The following is a 17,187-nucleotide window of genomic DNA, read 5'->3' as shown; positions in this document are numbered from 1 at the left end:
TCATTAATTTCAATACCCATGGAATCCAAAACCTCCCTAATAGAAAGGGCCACCCCTCCACCTCTTCTCCCTTTCCTGTCTGTTCTGAAGAGCTTGTAGCCATCCAGTGCTGCGCTCCAGCTATGTGAGTCATCCCACCACATTTCCATGATGGTGACTATATCATAGGTTGACTGTTTGTACCATGGCTTCCAGCTCTTCTTTGTTACCCATGCTGTGTGCATTAGTATACGTGCACTTCAGCTGGGCTACTGATTTCACCCCTAACTAAGGCTTACCACCCTTGGGTCTGTTTCCAGGGACCCCAGCTGCATCCCATTCTCCCTTCAAAACTAGTTTAAAGTCCCCTCAATGAGTTCCACCAGTTCATGAGCTAAAATCCTCCTGCCCTTAACAGAGATGAAGCCCATCCAGTTCCAGCAAGCCATGTGCCATAAAAGTTGCCCCATGATCAAAGAACCCAAATTTCGGCTGATGGCACCAAACCTTGAGCCACTTGTTGATAATGTGGGCTCTCCTATTCCTTTCATCGTTTTTCTCTGTCACCAAAGGGACTGAGCAGAACACTACCTGTGCTCCTGCCCTATCAACCACTTGACTCCATGCCCTAAAGTCCCTTTTAATTGCCCTGACATTCCTCTTTTCAGTCTCATCGCTTCCAGCTTGGAGTATCAGCAATGGGTGATAATCAGAGGGCCGAATCAGCCCAGGGAGTCTCCTGGTAATATCCCATACCTGGGCCCCAGGGAGGCAGCAGACCTCCCTGTTGGATGGGTCTGGTCGACATATGGGGCCCTCCGTTCCCCTCGTAAGGGAGTCACCCACTATTGACTACCCTTCTTTTCTTTTTAATGTTAGAGGTCGTGATCCATATGACAGATGAAGCATAATTGGGAGGCTCATTGGGCAGATAATTTTCTTCTACGTCATCTGGCTGACCCTCTGGATCCAGGGCCTCATCCCTTTTCTGAAGTGGCACCTGGTTAGGTGATGGGGTTTGGGAGCAATTTTTATTACCTCCCTGAGTAGGGACTCATTTCCACTCCCCTTCATCCACTAGGTGTCCTCCATTTTCTTAGTCTTAAAAATTATTCTTCTGAAGAAGTGATTAGATTATAGATATCTGAGAATCACAGTATGATCGAGGTTGAAAAGGACTCTTGGGATCATCTGGTCCAACACCCTTGCTCAAGAAGGGCCACATAGAGCCAGTTGCCCCGGAACGTGTCCAGATGGCTTTTGAACATGTCCAAGGAGGGAGACTCCACAAGCTCCCTAGGCAACCTGTTTCAGTGCTTGGTCACCCTCACAGTAGAAAAGAAGTCTTTCCTGGTGTTCAGACAGAACCTCCTGTGTTTCAGTTTGTACCCATTGTCTCCGGTCCTGTCACTAGAAACCACTGAAAAGAGCATGAGTCCATCTTTGCACCTTCCCTTTCAGGTACTTATATACATTGATGAGATCTCCCCTGAGCCTTCTCTTTTCCAGGCTAAACATTCTCAGCTCTCTTAGCCTTTCCTCATAGGAGAGATGTTCTAGTCCTTTCATGATCTTTGTGGCTCCTCATTGGACTCCCTTCAGTATATCCATGTCTTGCTTGTACTGGGTAGCCAAGAACTAGTCACAGGACTCCAAGTGTGGCCTCACCAGTGCTGAGCAGAGGGGAAGGATCACCTTCCTTGACCTGCTGACAACACACTTCCCTGTTGGGAAGGGGATACATCTGGGACAAGATGACCATAGATATTCCATACCATATAATGTTATGATAAGCAATAAAACCAAAGGGAAACTTTTCTGAAGTAGCTGTTGCTTGGAGACTGGCTTGACAGTGGTCTGCTGGTGGGATGTGCTAAGTTATTATCTTTGATTCACTTTTCTGGTTTTGTTTGGGATGGTTTTTTCTTTGCCTATTAAACTGTTTTTATCTCAACCCATGAGTTTTTCTCACTTTTACCCTTCTGAATCTCTCCCCCATCATGCCTGGGGTGAGGGGGAAATAATGTTGTAACAGGGTGGGGATTTAACTGGCTGGGGTCAACTTACCGCACCTTGTTCAACTTGTAATTTTTAAACTTGCTTTTTACAGATGACAAGACCATCCAGGTCAACAAACACACACCACTGGCAGTGTTACTAACACATCAATATCGAGCAGTAATACCTCAACACCAATTTCAACAAATATAAATTCTTTTGCTTTGGGTAAGAATATTTGTTAGATAACATGGTGGCTATCTTGGTTTCAGTTAAGTATCTCTGGAGTTTTAATCTAAATGGGACTTTAAAAATTATAAAATTACTGATTGCAAAAACCTGTGGTATTGGTTAGAATAAGTTTTTGATCAGTAAGTTATCAGAGGTAAGTTGTTTCCTTAATTTTTATGTATGGAACTTGAGGCTTGTGCTGTTTCATCTTCAGTAATAAGGTGCCACTGATCTCATATTCTGGCACTATAGGCAATTAGACTGCTTCCAGTCTGCTCCTTCTCCTTAACAGTGCATTTGAATTGGCCTAAAGAGAGTACTGAAGTTGGACCCATAGCATCACAACTTGGAACAGAAGTAACAAAGTTGCTCCTACCCTACAAACCAGTATTTTTCAGGTTCTGAGTCTGAATGCATGATCAATCTTCTCTTTTAGGAATAGAGACAGAAAGCTATTGATTTTAAAATATTATCTCTTTTCATAATTGCTGCATTTTGTTATTCATGCTCTTTGTTTGCTTTATTTTTAAAAAACAAAAAAATGAAACAACAGAAAACTGTGTTAGGCAATTGCTTTTTTAGTTGTAAACAGTTCTCCAGATTGATTAGTACCTTCTAAGAATGTGAAACTTCTCTTTGCTGAACTCTGCAAAGGAGAATTTAAAGCATTATTAGTTCTTGTTGCATCAGCAAACAGAAGAGTTCTACTTTTTGTTTAGAGTACAGTATGTATCATGTTAAGAGATTCCTCATGGTGATGGTCTGTCTATAAATGATTATTACAAATGTATTGGAAAGTGTTGGGAATTAACCCGAGGCCTCAAAATTTAAACATCCCTTGTACTTCAGCTACAGTAAAATAGAAGAAAAGCTGTTAGAATTGTAACAAGTTGTATTTTAGATGCAGTTTGGATTTCTAGATGTCCCATTATGTAAAGAAGCAAACTCTTAGTGGATGACTCCTTAACAGCCTTGCAAAGATAGAATTTCCATTGAGTTTCATTATTTTGAAGCATGAATTATGTTTATGTACTTTGTGCTTAAAAAGAACCCGGATAAGTTTAGAAGCTGAAAGTTTATTTTTTTCCTTTCATCTTAAAGGTGGCCTTGGAGATTTGACAGGCCTGAGTAGCCTGGGCTTAAATGCATCAAACTTCTCAGAGTTGCAAAGTCAGATGCAACAACAACTTATGTCCATCCCAGAAATGATGGCTCTGATAATGGAAAATCTATTTGTTCAGAGCATGCTTTCAAATCCTGACCTGATGAGACAGTTAATTATGGCTAACCCTCAAATGCAGCAACTGGTACAGAGAAATCCAGAAATCAGTCACATGCTGAATAATCCAGCTATAATAAGACAGGTATGTTGAAAGTACTTTCATGACCTTTGATTATATTGTAACTGGGAGCAAAAGAGCAGGAATTGGACATGCTTATATGAGTGCTGAAATATTGTTGAGGAATTTAGGCTTGTTAGGCAATCTGTAAAAGGTCACTATAGGAAATGGATGCTTTGTTTCTAGCTGCTGATGTCTGAAATAAGATGATAATTTAAAAAAAACCACCATCGTTTTGAAAGATGCTGAAGGCTGTATAATCATGTATTCTGAGTTTAGAGTTGAATGCCATGTGAAATCTTCTGTTGTCTAGTCAACAGTGAGCTTACTATAAATTAATAATTCTCCAAAATACTGCTTATTTCCAGTTTATATAACTGTGAGTACTTTTGATTGCTTCTGAAGTTATGTAATGTTATGTGACAGAAGGCATCAAGAAACAAGTGGAGGCTTTGGAAAATTTAGGTATTTATTTTTCAAGTTCATGTTATAAGATGCATGCTGTATTGATATTAGAAATGGAAGAAACATTGTGTTGAGAAGAGACAAGAAAGAACAGGATGGTACATTCAAGTATTTTTTCTTCTGTTTAGTCAATGCTTTCTGATTCAGCTAGCATACTGACAGTTGTGGCAGAATGTTGCCTAAATACAAAATTCTATTGACTCCTCTCCCACTAAGCTGATGTCTTGATTTGGCTCTAATCCTAATTTCAAATGGAGTTTGACATTAATAACTGAGATAGTGTTAAATGCTGATGTTTTCACTTTAGAATAGATTTTTTAATTAATGCAAATTACATGTTCTATTTCATTAGACACTAGAACTTGCTAGAAACCTTGCAATGATGCAGGAAATTATGCAAAACCAAGATCGAGCCTTGAGCAACCTTGAAAGTATACCAGGTGGCTACAATGCCTTACGACGTATGTACACAGATATTCAGGAGCCAATGTTGAATGCAGCTCAGGAACAGGTGAGAAATTATTATAGGGGTCACTGAAAGTAAATGGGTTTTAGTTGTTTGTTGGGGCTTTTTTGGTTGTTTTTGTGTGGGTTTTTTTTTTTTTAATTAAAGAAGATAAATAATATAACTTTTCAAATGTGTACTTGACAAAGCAATTTCTTGAAGCTTAAAGTCCATGTGTCGTTTATTCCTATGGTTTTTTAAACTTGAAGGGATAAAAATTGTTATGTGAGTTTAATAAGCTATTTTAATGGTAATAAATTTTTGTTATATATATTCTAAATTTATGTTTAATTCTTGGAATTGTAAAATCAGTGAGTTCCAGGAAAAATTAAGAAGGTGTTCAGTAACTTGGAACCTAAGGTGGGAAGAAGAAAGGCTTTAGAAATTTTTCCAAGTTGGAAACCATTATGCAAGATATAATTTTACTTTGGTCAAAGTACTAGTGTAGTAACAAATGCTGCATTTAAAATGAGGTGTGATTAATGTTTTTTTTTCCTTGTTGGAGGTAATATCTCTTTCAATGTTGGTATCTTTTCAGAATATTTACAGTGGCTTATTTTAGGATGGTGATTATAATTGATTAAGAGCCATCAACATTTGTCTTCATGTGTAATTTTGGAATGGTAACTTAATGATTCTAGCAGACTTAAAAATAGTTTTCTAATAGATGATATGTGTTTTTTCTCCTTCTGTAGTTTGCAGGTAACCCATTTGCTTGCTTAGTAAGCAATGAATCATCAGGAGGGGACAGTCAGCCATCTCATACAGAAAATAGAGATCCTTTACCAAATCCCTGGGCACCTCAGTCCAGCTCTCAGAATTCCATAAGTACCAGCACCAGCGGTGAGAGCAGTGGCAGTAATAATGTTGGAAATAGCACCTCTGCTAGTATGGGACAGAGCTCAACTATACCAAATTTGGGACCAGAACTAGGAGGTGTGTCTGTTTTTGCAATTGTATATATTTGCAAATATTCAGGAGTTTGGTGAAATTATTCTGTTATTAGAAAGAGATGTTTTGATTAAAACTTTGTATTGTTGTTTATTTCCATAGAACAATTGACTAGTATAAAAGTCCTCTGTGGAAAAACAAACATGAAAAATAAACCAAGAGTGTTAACAATATTTGTGTACTGCCTTAAAATAACAAAAGTAAGGAATCTGTACATGAATGATAATATTTTTTTCTGTTTGGAGACAAACAGGGAAACAGTTAATAATGTAGATACTTAGCCTGACTGCTTATTGTATATGACCTCTGGCTTAATTTGTTTCTAGGGCAGATACATCTATGTAAGCAAAACCATGTTGAGATGTATTTAAGGAGCTAAAGCTCATTAAAAAAAAAAAAAAAAAAACAAACAAAAAAAACCAAAACCCAACCAAAAAAGCCCCACACAGTTGTATCCCAGCTCTAGGCATGTTAGCATTCAGGAACACATAATCACAGAATGATTATATGCAGGTGCTTTTATTAGAGAGCTCTGGGCGTCAGGGGTACAGACCCAAATCTGACTCCGCCATGGGTTCGGGATAAAGATGTTTTTATATTCTATCGCTATATAACTAACATAATAATTATTAAACTTACACTGTTCTATTGTATACATTGATTTCATCCAAGCATGGGTTTCTCGTGATCCGCCTCAAACCCTTGAACATAGTTTCTCATGATCCTTCTTACGATTAAACAATAATTATATCTAATTACCAAACAATCATCACATCTAACAATTATGTCATTTATCATATACTGGTTACACAGGTGCAATTTCACATGATCTGGCAAACACAAGGCCTAACATTTCCCAGGGCCTACTAAGCCTAGCTTTCTTTCTAACTCCCTGAATTTTCTATGATTTTAAGATCTTTTATAATCAGGCAGTCTAATTAATTTGATTATAGTAGATTTTTACTAAAGTGACCTTTTACTTTTTTTTTTTAAGTTGGTATGTTCAACACACCAGGAATGCAGAACTTGTTCCAACAGATAACAGAAAATCCACAACTTATGCAAAATACGTTGTCTGCACCCTATATGAGAAGTATGATGCAGTCATTGGGCCAGAATCCTGATCTTGCAGTACAGGTAAATGCTTTTGGTGTAGCAATGAGTTGTGTGCAATGAAGTGACAAAAGGAGTTGAATTTATGATACAGTAATATGTTCAATGCGAAATAACCATGCCAACCTCTCAACAATAACCTGTTTGTTGCAAATGGTTCAGTTTTTAAATTATGTTAATATCTGACTTATTGAAATTATTACCTAGTTACCTTTAGCAATCTGTTGCAGTAAGTTTCTTCAATTTGTAGTTGGGCATCATGTTAGGCATTTTCTTGTAACAATGTGTGTTTGTGTATGCTTCATACAGCTTTATAATTTTGTGGCCTAGCATAAGAACTGGTTAAACAAAGCAAATACTTTGATTATAAATCAAATAGATCTGCTAGTAAATAAATACCCACCTTAATTTGGGAGGACAGAAGTGGAGGGGAATGATTTGGTGCCATATTTAGCTGTTATTCTGGTTTTGATTCCTCACCTATGATCCCTGCTTGCAATAAAAGTACTGATACTGTTGTTTTATGAATGGTATTGTAGAAGTGCTTTTCAATTTTACTTAGAGCAATAATATCCAAAGTCAAATCTTGAATGGAGATAATATTATTTTGTATATTAACCAGTTAATTGGAAATGTCCCAGGCTTTTTGCAAACAATATTTACAGGGAAACCATCACATCAGTAGTGGAGGTTGACTAGAAAAGGCTTTTCTTGTTACATAAGTTGGGTTGCTTTGGTAAGGAACTGGCAAGGATTCACTTCAGAAGTTTAATGCCACCACCTCCCCACCCCCCAAAAAAACCCCACAACAAAAACCACACTCAAAAAAAAAAAAAGGACAGAAAAAACCCAAAGAAAAACAATGAACAGCAAAAAAAACAACTCCACACCACCGATTATTTCAGTCAGTTCTCAGGGTTTTGGTCAAAGGAGAAGTGGGAGATAATTACTCTGAGGTAATCATGGACTCTTATCTTGTTATCCGATTCATTAATGGTAAATAGTTGTCTTAAAATCCACTCTAGTATTTACTTTTTCATCTACTGCTTGATTCATGATATCAAATATTTTTGGCCCATAGATGATGTTGAATAATCCTTTATTTGCTGGAAATTCTCAACTTCAGGAGCAAATGAGACAACAGCTGCCTACTTTTCTTCAACAAGTAAGATGAGATACTAAGTGTTGTTAAAAAATGTCTGAAATTTAGTGAGAAATTTTTGCAATAAACTGCTGCCTTCTCTTGATTTCACTTAAAACTACATTCTGATATGTGTATTCTCATTAGCTTTAGACACTGAGTTGCATTATCCCTTGATAATTAAATGCTTGATTTATCTCTCCATCCCTTTCAAAAGTTAAATTGGGCTAAAAGCTCAATTGAATGTTTTTGTCTGTGACTAGCTCAACTGCTTTGATTTGCTCTTCTGCCTTTGCTTAGAAGTAATGACTTGTTCTTACTGCACACCAGCCAGAGAGAACCTGTTTCCTACATGATTTCTTTGACAAAATAAAGAAAAAATATTATTATTCTTCATACTACTAAGATAAGCTTTAACTGTACATTTCTTATGCCTCTTCCACCCTGCCCTGATATTTGGGGTAAAGAGATTTTACAGAATGCCTTGAAAGATGTAAGTCATAAGCTAATTCAAAATAAGTAGAATGGGTTCTGAAGATGTTTGCCTATAAAGATTGCTTTACCACCAACTTTCCCTTTTACACCATTGTGGTTGCATCCCTGGTATTTGCGTTATGTCAGATGTCACAGTGTACATGAGGACTGTGTCCTTTAAATAGGACTAAGCAAAATGTTTAGGAATTAAAAATTTAATCTGGTGTATGAGTTCCATCATTAGGCACTCTTTACAATTCAAAGTAAATGTGTATTGCCAGGATCTCATGGCATGTAGGCAGTGTTATGAGTAAAATAAATAACATGAATTTCATGCCATTGATGATTGCCTAATTTTCCAGTCTACTTAGATCTCTCTGCAAAGCCTCCTATCCCTCAAGAGAGTCATCAGCACCTCCCAATATAGTATCACCAGCACACTTCCTAATGGTGCATTCACCTCCTGCATCCAGATAATTGATAAATATATTTAACAGAACTGGGCTTAGAATTGAGCTCTGAGTAACACTGTTTGTGCTTGATTGCCAACCAGATGTAGCCCTATTCGCTACAACCTCTTGAGCCCTGACCTTTTTCCAGTTCTTCACCCAGCGCACCGTGAACCTACTCATACCACAGTTGGGCAACCCGTCCAGAAGGGTGCTGTGAGGGACAGTATCAAAAGCCTTTCTAAAATCCAGAAAAACTACATCTACCACCTTCCCTTCATCTACTAGGTGCATGTCCCCATTATTGAAAAATGAGGGTTCTTGAATAATATATTTGCTAGTATGCTTTGCAGAGTAGATGTTGATGGCACTACAGATAGGAACACATGCAGAAATTATCATGATCAAAGAGCTTTCTGTATTAGATAACTACTGTTTAAGACAAGTTTTAACCAATGCCTTCCCATCAATAAGGAGAAATGAATATGAGTAGTGTCAGGAAAATTAATCCATAGACATGAGAGGTTTATGTCCAAAAAGGACACAGAGGAGTTCTGTAACTATTTGAATAAAGGGAGAGGCCATGGGGCATTTCCCATGGGGTCTCTCAAGTTTTTGGAGGACTCAGCCTCCTTTTTTTCCTAATTTCCGAGCTGCATTTCCCTCTCTCTTTCCCCACTGGCTGAGGTACTTGAGAGGTACAGATTTCCCAATTCACCTAAAAGAGACCCCATTCTAATGTGTATCTGCCCCCCCCCTTTTTTTTTTCTTCTTTGTGTATCTGTTCTTTTTTCTCTATGTCCAGTGATTTAGCACAGCCTTGAGTGAATAACAGTCTGTGTCAAGTAGTGGAATTCTTCTGGAATTTATGGTTCCCCCCATTGCTTCTTTCACCTATCAGTATCTGGGTTTATCTATCAGCAGGCCCAGAGTTTGTAAAGATACCTCCTTGTCATTCCTTCCAATCCCTCCTCTTCTTATTTTCTCAGTAATTCTCTTTAGAAACCTTAGTTACCATTAACTTAATTTTCTGTTCCTGGGTACTTTTTGGTTTTGCAATTGATTGCAGTGACATCATTATCTGTCCTTTTGTAGACATTTTTTGATCAGTAGACATGGCTAATACCTGCATTTCCTTGATCACCTGCTGAATGAGCTGTGCTCAGCAAGGTGTCATGCATGGTAAAAAGATTAGAGTTGCTATAGCACATAGGAGGAAAGAAACACAGTCATTTAATGCATAGTCTGCCATGTAAACACGAAAACATGTCCCATTCCCATCCTTTCCATGTTTGGACTGGTACATGAGCTAACTTTCTTATTGTCTTTGTTGTTATTTGTTTCACCACTTTTCCTTTGTCATCTATTTGCAAACAGCAGTTTGAGTAATTTAATTTTCCCCACATTCCCCCTTCTCCTGCTAATAGATAATCTAATACCATTTGATGTTGAAATATCACATTCTTCATTTGAGTGGTCGGCAAGAAGGTCAGAAGCTGGAGATGTCTGGATGGTTATTATTTCAAAGACAGCTTGTAACCTAATTATTTGATTCAAATTATAAATGGGTTCTCTAGCACCTGATATTAGTTCAGTAGGATTCCAAGTGGCTGGTCCATAGTGTTGTATGATTTGCTGAGGTGGTCATTCATCTTTTTTCCCATTTTTGGGTGCTCCCTCCAGCCAGGGATGCATCAATTGACCGCTTTTCTCTAATTAGATCATCATATACCTTGATTCCTAAGTGATTTCCCTCAACTTATGGTAGCAAAAAGAACAACAGTCTAATATACCCTACATTATAAATTCTTGACCAAATTGGAGGTAACCTGTGATAAGCATGTTGGCCACGAATCCAATATCCTTTCAAAGCTCAGGTCCTGTTGGCAAAGGGGCCTTCTCAATTTTCATCATAAAATGGTGGGTCAAAATACAGCTTGCTTCCTGGGCCTAATGGTCCTCCAACAATAGCTGCCCCACCATAAGAATCACAATACAAGGTTTCCACCTGCAGTTATATTCCAGATCTGTTTTGTTAGATCTGGACCAGAACTTATTAAAAAGGGTGTGAGTTCTGTTCTGGTGTTGCCAATTCCACTGATAGTCATGGACAACATGTGTCCTACTTGTGGAATTATCTCGGGGCCAGCTTAAAAATAAGTGGTCAAAAAAACTGTCCCTCACCACTGCTTTACAGCCTTCAAAATCCCTTTGGTAATTATGGTAGGAACACCTTACCCAGCTACCATTAGTGAGCTTAACATACGTTTGATTCCATCTGCCTCAATATTTTGAACAATGATAAGGAGGGAAGTTGGGGGTCCAACAATCTAAACTCAAAGATAAAGTCCAAACACTTTTTCCCACATATACGCATTGGTCCTATTTAGACAATAAATGCCTCTTTCAGAAGAATGAAGCCGCCATGGACTTGCTTTCTCCTCCCCAAATCCCATTCCATTATGGACCTCACTCAGGGTGCTGACCTACTGTAGCAGTTTTGGTTCGCCAATTTTAGATTTCCCGGCCAATGCACCAATGAGTGTGGTGGGTTCAGTGCTGGCCAATCACCAGTGTACTCACTAGGATGCATTCACCCATTTCCTGCAGTGAGGTAGGACCAGGAGAAAGGCAAAGCAGGCTCAAAACTGTTGAGAGCTTTGTAACAAGCTGGCTCCGAGCTAAAGGTCACAGTGAGATTAATTTGACCAAGATAGAGAATGAGGGGAGTTGCCATTCCAATTAAACTGTGTCCTTGGCCCACGGATGAAGTAATGCACAGACACAGGTGGTGGAGCGGGATAGCCTGGGAAAGTGGTGATAGTTATACCAAAAACAGCACGTAGATAGCTGATAGCTAGTTAGCCAATGGTGAGCTGGGATTTTGCACTATGCATGAGCTAATTAAAAGGTGTATAATAATTGGCGATTCGGGAATAAAGACGAGACTTGTCGATCATCATATGGTGAGCAAGTCTTCCTTCTCCATCACAAAACTTTAAAAGGGTATAAAGAAAAGTTTATTAACAGTAACTAAAAGAAAGAGTAATAAGATTCAGAACAAAACCTTCAGAACACTTCTCCTCCCCCCACAAACTTTGCTTTCACAATGACAATGTAAAGAAACAAAACCTAAAATTTCACTCAGTTTACCACCTCTGGAATAGTCTTTCTTTAGTTCACTGTTGCCGTGTGATGTCATGGTTTACCTCAGAACCTAGAGTCCCTCCCCTGAAGTTTCCTTCTCCAGATGTGTCAATCACCTCTCCCTTCCCCATCCTGACCCCTGCTGAGTACTGCCTATCAATCCTGGAATTCCAGGAGAGTGTCGAGTGATTGGGCAGATTCAAAAGATGCCCCCCCCCCCACCCTTGGGGGGGCATTGGATTATCCAGGTGTCCTTTTGTCCCCTGAGACCTCCTTCCTTGTACCTGGTTGGTGGTCCCTGTATGTTGTAGTTTATTTGGGGGGGGGGGGTGGGGAAGGGAACCCCAGGGAGTCCCCGGAGGGCCCCCTAGGCTGTGAGTTGGCTGGCAGCAGCAGGCAGGCAAGGAGACTCCACACAGCTTCTGAGGGTGCTGATTAAATTAGGGTTTATTGGGGGTCCCATCCCCGGGAACAGCATGGTTTCTGAGGGAAAAAGGGGGAAGGGGGAAGGAGGGGGAGCCTAGGGGAGGGAAGGGCCAAGAGGGTAGGAAGGCAAAGAGGGAGGAAAGGCTAAGAGAGCGACTGGTGTCGCTCGCACGGTACATAAGGCAGATTGAAAGTGGGCGCGGAACGAGATTTGTGGCAATGGGATTACAGATACGGGATGCTTCAGGGCAGGACCACAGGCTTGGGATAGACAATAACTTTTGGAGAGGTGAGACAGAGCATATCATTTAAATAAAATGCAATACTACACCTGTATTCCCTCCCCTCCCCCTCTCCCCCACGTAAAAGGGCAAGCACACCAGGCGGTCGGAGAGTTCTGTTGGAGCTGTTGCTAGATTCAGGGGCCTGTGGGCCAGAATAAAAACTCTGGATTAAAACCCTCCATCAAAACCAACTCCTTCCTTCACCATTACCTTAAAGCTTCTCCAGCAGAGGATCTGAGGAGCGGACCCTCCAGCGAAGGAAGCTCCATCCTGCTTCCATCAGAGCTCCGACATGCCTGGACTTGCCTCAATGTGCCCAGCTGCGACTCACAGCTAGCCAAAGGTGTCTCTGGGGTGAAACACCACAGTTACCACTATTTGGTTCAGCAGCAGGGCCAGACAAGCCAAGGCACGTCCCATTCAGCAATATTGGTAATATTCCAATAGTTTACTTAAGGACAGAACTGTCTCTTGTTCATGTTATGGAGACTTCTCTGTTGAGAGCTTTGTAACAAGCTGGCTCCGAGCTAAAGCTCACAGTGAGATTAATTTGACCAAGATAAGGAATGAAGGGAGTTGCCATTCCAATTAAACTGTGTCCTTGGCCCACGGATGAAGAAATACACAGAGACAGGTGGTGGAGCGGGACAGCCTGGGAAAGTGTGATAGTTATACCAAAAACAGCACGTAGTTAGCTGATAGCTAGTTAGCCAATGGTGAGCTGGGATTTTGCACTATGCATGAGCTAATTAAAAGGCGTATAATAATCGGTAATTCGGGAATAAAGACGAGACTTGTCGATCATCATATGGTGAGCAAGTCTTCCTTCTCCATCAAATGGCTGACCCCGACGTCGACCCGTAAGACGATTACGGACGGACATGGCTGCCACAGATGGGGAAGTAGGAGCGGGTCCTTCTGAAGCAAGGGGGGGGACGGCAAACGAACCACTGCGTTCGCGGCCCTAGGAGCCATATAGGTGGTCCTAGCCTACGTGCTGCCGAAGTCTGAAAAGCCTTGCAACAGCGCTGATTAGAAATGGAAAGGCAAGCAGCATATGATTTATTTATTTGCTTTTTAAAAAAGCAGCAGATTAAGGACATAGACTTGCAGAAAGAGCTCCCACAGTTGTTAGCTTAGGGGTGTGTACAAGGAGTTTCTCAAGATCCTTGTGCACTACATGAGTTAACAGAGTGGCGTAAGTTCGGGACCAGGAGGGCGGTTACGCGCGCTGCGGGAGAGCCCGGGGCAGACGTGGCGGCGAAAACGCGTATGGTAGCGGCGGTCCCAGCAGTGCGGCGGCAGAGCGGACCGAGCGCTGCGGCGGCGGCGTGCTCGGTGCCGGTGGTGGTTACGGGCACCGCGGGTCCAGTGACACGCACGGTGACAAAAAACTCGCACGGCAGCTGTCCGTGGGGAAAGCGCACAGATCGTGAGGGGGGTGCCGGCCAGGGCCAAGCCGGCCAAAGCGAGACGTGGCAGCGATAAGCGCAGTGCCGGTGGTAGCGGCGGCAGACGCGTACCAGTAACACAAAACCCGAAAGCTGGAGCTGGGAGGGCTTTTTCGCTTTTTGCAAGCGCACAAAAGCACCAGCGGTGTGGGACGTGCTCCCGCTGGCTGCGGGTGCTGGCGCAGAGCCAGGGAGAACCAGCCCGAGCGGAAATCCAGGCAGAGCGGAGCCCAAAGGAGATTGGGGCTGCGCGGGTTCGGGCGAGAGCGTTCCTTTCCGCACCCCCGGGATAGCGCAGACTGAGGCTGCGCCGGAGCAGGCAGGAGACAGGCGCGAGCAGACATTCCTCGGGGCACCGCCCTGTCACAGCTGCCCGGCAACCAGCCCATCGCAACAATTCAAACAAGTGTCTGAGAAAAAACAGGTCAGGAATTTCCTTCAAGATCAGGATAGAAAACTTCTGAAAATTCACACAGTGCTTCATCCAGATGTTATACAGGGCATTTCACCCAACTGTTCCACAGACTTTACAATTAGTTTACCAGGTTTTTTTTGTAAATGTGTTTGCTTTTAAAAGTGATTGAGTATTTGGGTTTGATGGCTTTAAGTTTGATGACTTTATTACCTTTCCCTTACCTGAGGCAGGAACAACCTTTTAGGGGGACAGAGTCTAAGTAAACTTCCTAGTTTCTGTTTGGACTACATGTAAGAAGATTTAAACTGTAATATTTCTGTATACTATGGGCTTTATAGTCTTTGCTCTCTTCTATTCATTAAGAGATGGCATTAGATAAATGGATGTAAATGTGCTAATTATTTTGTACTATCCTTATTTTAAGTGAAATTATTTGTGTTTATCTGTCATTTTTCTCAGTTTTGTTTTAAAATATCTGTCCAAGATTCAAAGTTTTAAGAATTATTGATATTAAGTTTATAATCTTTGTTATTTTTAGTTTTTGTAAGTAATGCTGATAGATAGTGATTGTTGTTAATACTAGAAGAATATTTTGGGAAAGTTGTTTTAACCCCTTCAAGCACTTTTGTTAAGAAGTTTTCAGAATTTTGTGATAAGAATTATTATTAAGGTATTGTTGTAGTATTTGCAGCTAGCTTTCATGTGTTTTCCTTTCATGTGTTTTTTTATTTTTTTGTGTGATCACCTGCAAGACACGTGTCTCTTCAGGATCCTGTCTTTTATTTCCTAACTATTTAGATGTTTTTGGGGGTTTTTATCCAAATTGCCAGTTTTGTAGTTTTTTTTAATTATTATTACAGGAATACTCCAGCAGAGAATTCAAGATGTTTGCTGTGTTTGGAAAATCTCTGTCTTGACAGAAACTTCAGAAGGATTCAATTGTTTGATAGTTTAATTGGTTTGTAACTCTAAAGTTTCTTGTTTATAAGGATTGTTTTTAAAAGTCCTGTTTAAAAAGTATGTTAAGTGACACTCACCAATTAGAGTTTGAGCTCTGGCCAAGTTCTAACTCTATTTGGATGGAGTGACTGACAATCAACCCAGATGTTTTCTGCATCAAATAGTATTCATGTCCTTTTGACTTGGCAATTTGACCATCTATGACGGCTGAGCCATTTTCAAAAGTGATTTGGAGAAACATGAATCCGGACATGATTTCTCCAATTCTCTGTCATTTTAAAGTTTGTCAGCTGTCGCAGACTCTGGGATAAGAGTTCAGTGTTGTAGTGTTTGGTAATTTTCTGGTTTTGTATGTGTTGTTGATTGTGTGTATTATCTAAATTAATTCCTAATTACTCTTATCTTAATATTTCTTTATGTAATATTGCAAAATGAAACCAGGACCCATTTTTCACCTCCAGAATTTTGAGAAGATTCTTCAGTCCTGCAGGGATGTGGGATTTGTTTCTGTTTTAACAGGTGCCCTGTCTCAGCTTGAAAAGAAAACGGGGGAGCTCAGGGTATTGGAGTGGCTCTCTCCACCGCTACAGCAACAGAGAACTGTGAGACTGAAAATTGAAATGATTGCATCCCTCATAAAGAAAGGACGTTTTAGGGCAATCCAAGTTACAGGAGCGGAGCCTTCCACGATACGATTGCCCATCAAAAAGGACACGCTTGACTGGTATTTGGTGAACTCTGGGGAGCTCCAGGAAGCCCTTTTAGGAGCTGGAGCTGTCGTGGAGACTGGGAAACTGCATCCTAGTCCCCTCCAGTGGATGACAGAATGGGACTGGATAACAAAGCCCATTCGGAGTCTGTCACCATTAAGGGGGGCTATCACGGCCTTTACGGACGCTGGTAAAAAGTCCAGGAGAGCAGCCGTGACATGGAAACAGCAAGGACAGTGGCGACAACATTTGTTGGATGCAGATGCCAGGGACAGTCTACAGACATTAGAACTTTTAGCTGTAGTATGGGCAATGATGAATTTAAAAGGTCCTTTGAATATTGTGACTGACTCCCTTTATGTAGCAGGAGTAGCTGCCAGGGTACTATACTGGGGGAGGGGATATCTTTGTGTTTCCTCTCCAACAGGACCCTTGTGGATCCCCGCGAAGTGGACTCGAGCTGTACCAGATGTTCAGGACCGTCGCGGCCTTGTCACCGGAGGACAAAGAGAGGGTGCACAACAAACTGACGCTGATATTTGCAACGCCTCCAGCCCTACTCTAACGACGCGCGACGTGCCTGCGTTCATCTCCCTGACGATTGGATCGAGTGGTGTCAGGACCTTACGGTAGAAGTAAAAGCTCCTCAATCACAGCCATGCCTGGACTGTGGGGACAATAAATGCGCTGCATGGATCGCGCTAGACTGTGGAGGCTGTAATAAGGTGTTTTGGTTGGAGCAATCGACCGTTTGGCAAAACTGGTGCCCAAGCTGCCGATTCTCCTGGAACTTGCAGAACTCGTGGCAGCGAGCACTAAGGGATTTTACAGGGTTTGATTTGAGAGGATCGTTAGACTTGTATGAAGCCCCGGAGCAAATTATCTTGGCATATGTTACTTGGCAACTTAAGACCTTGTGTGAGCGAGTAGAAAAGCAAGTGCGTACTCACATAATAGCTTCGCGCTGTCGAAAGCTTGTGCCCCTCACACAGACATCCATTGTTGGACCGATTAAAAAGGACTGTGGGGTTGAGGAGGCACTAGACGACTGCATCAAGCAACTTAAGTCCTGTTCTCTTCACTCCAGAGTGACTGCCAAATGAAAAGGAGGCAGGAAAAAGGGCAGGAAAGGAAAATGAGGACTGCTG

The 17,187-nt window shown here is 41.1% G+C and overlaps 1 protein-coding gene across 1 annotated transcript; it reads left to right on the top strand.

Moving 5' to 3' along the window:
• Nucleotides 1-787: 787 nt before the first annotated feature.
• Nucleotides 788-15,311, top strand: LOC135289051 (ubiquilin-1-like). Its single transcript, XM_064402425.1, has 8 exons — nt 788-860; nt 2,098-2,205; nt 3,310-3,572; nt 4,366-4,524; nt 5,214-5,454; nt 6,464-6,606; nt 7,664-7,747; nt 15,230-15,311. The coding sequence occupies exons 1-8, from the start codon at nt 788-790 to the stop codon at nt 15,284-15,286; spliced, it is 1,128 nt and encodes a 375-aa protein (XP_064258495.1). The 3' UTR covers nt 15,287-15,311.
• Nucleotides 15,312-17,187: the final 1,876 nt, after the last annotated feature.

The sequence above is a fragment of the Passer domesticus genome, chromosome W (assembly GCF_036417665.1).
Source record: "Passer domesticus isolate bPasDom1 chromosome W, bPasDom1.hap1, whole genome shotgun sequence".
Taxonomy (NCBI): domain Eukaryota; kingdom Metazoa; phylum Chordata; class Aves; order Passeriformes; family Passeridae; genus Passer; species Passer domesticus.
This window is presented reverse-complemented; position numbering and strand designations above follow the sequence as displayed.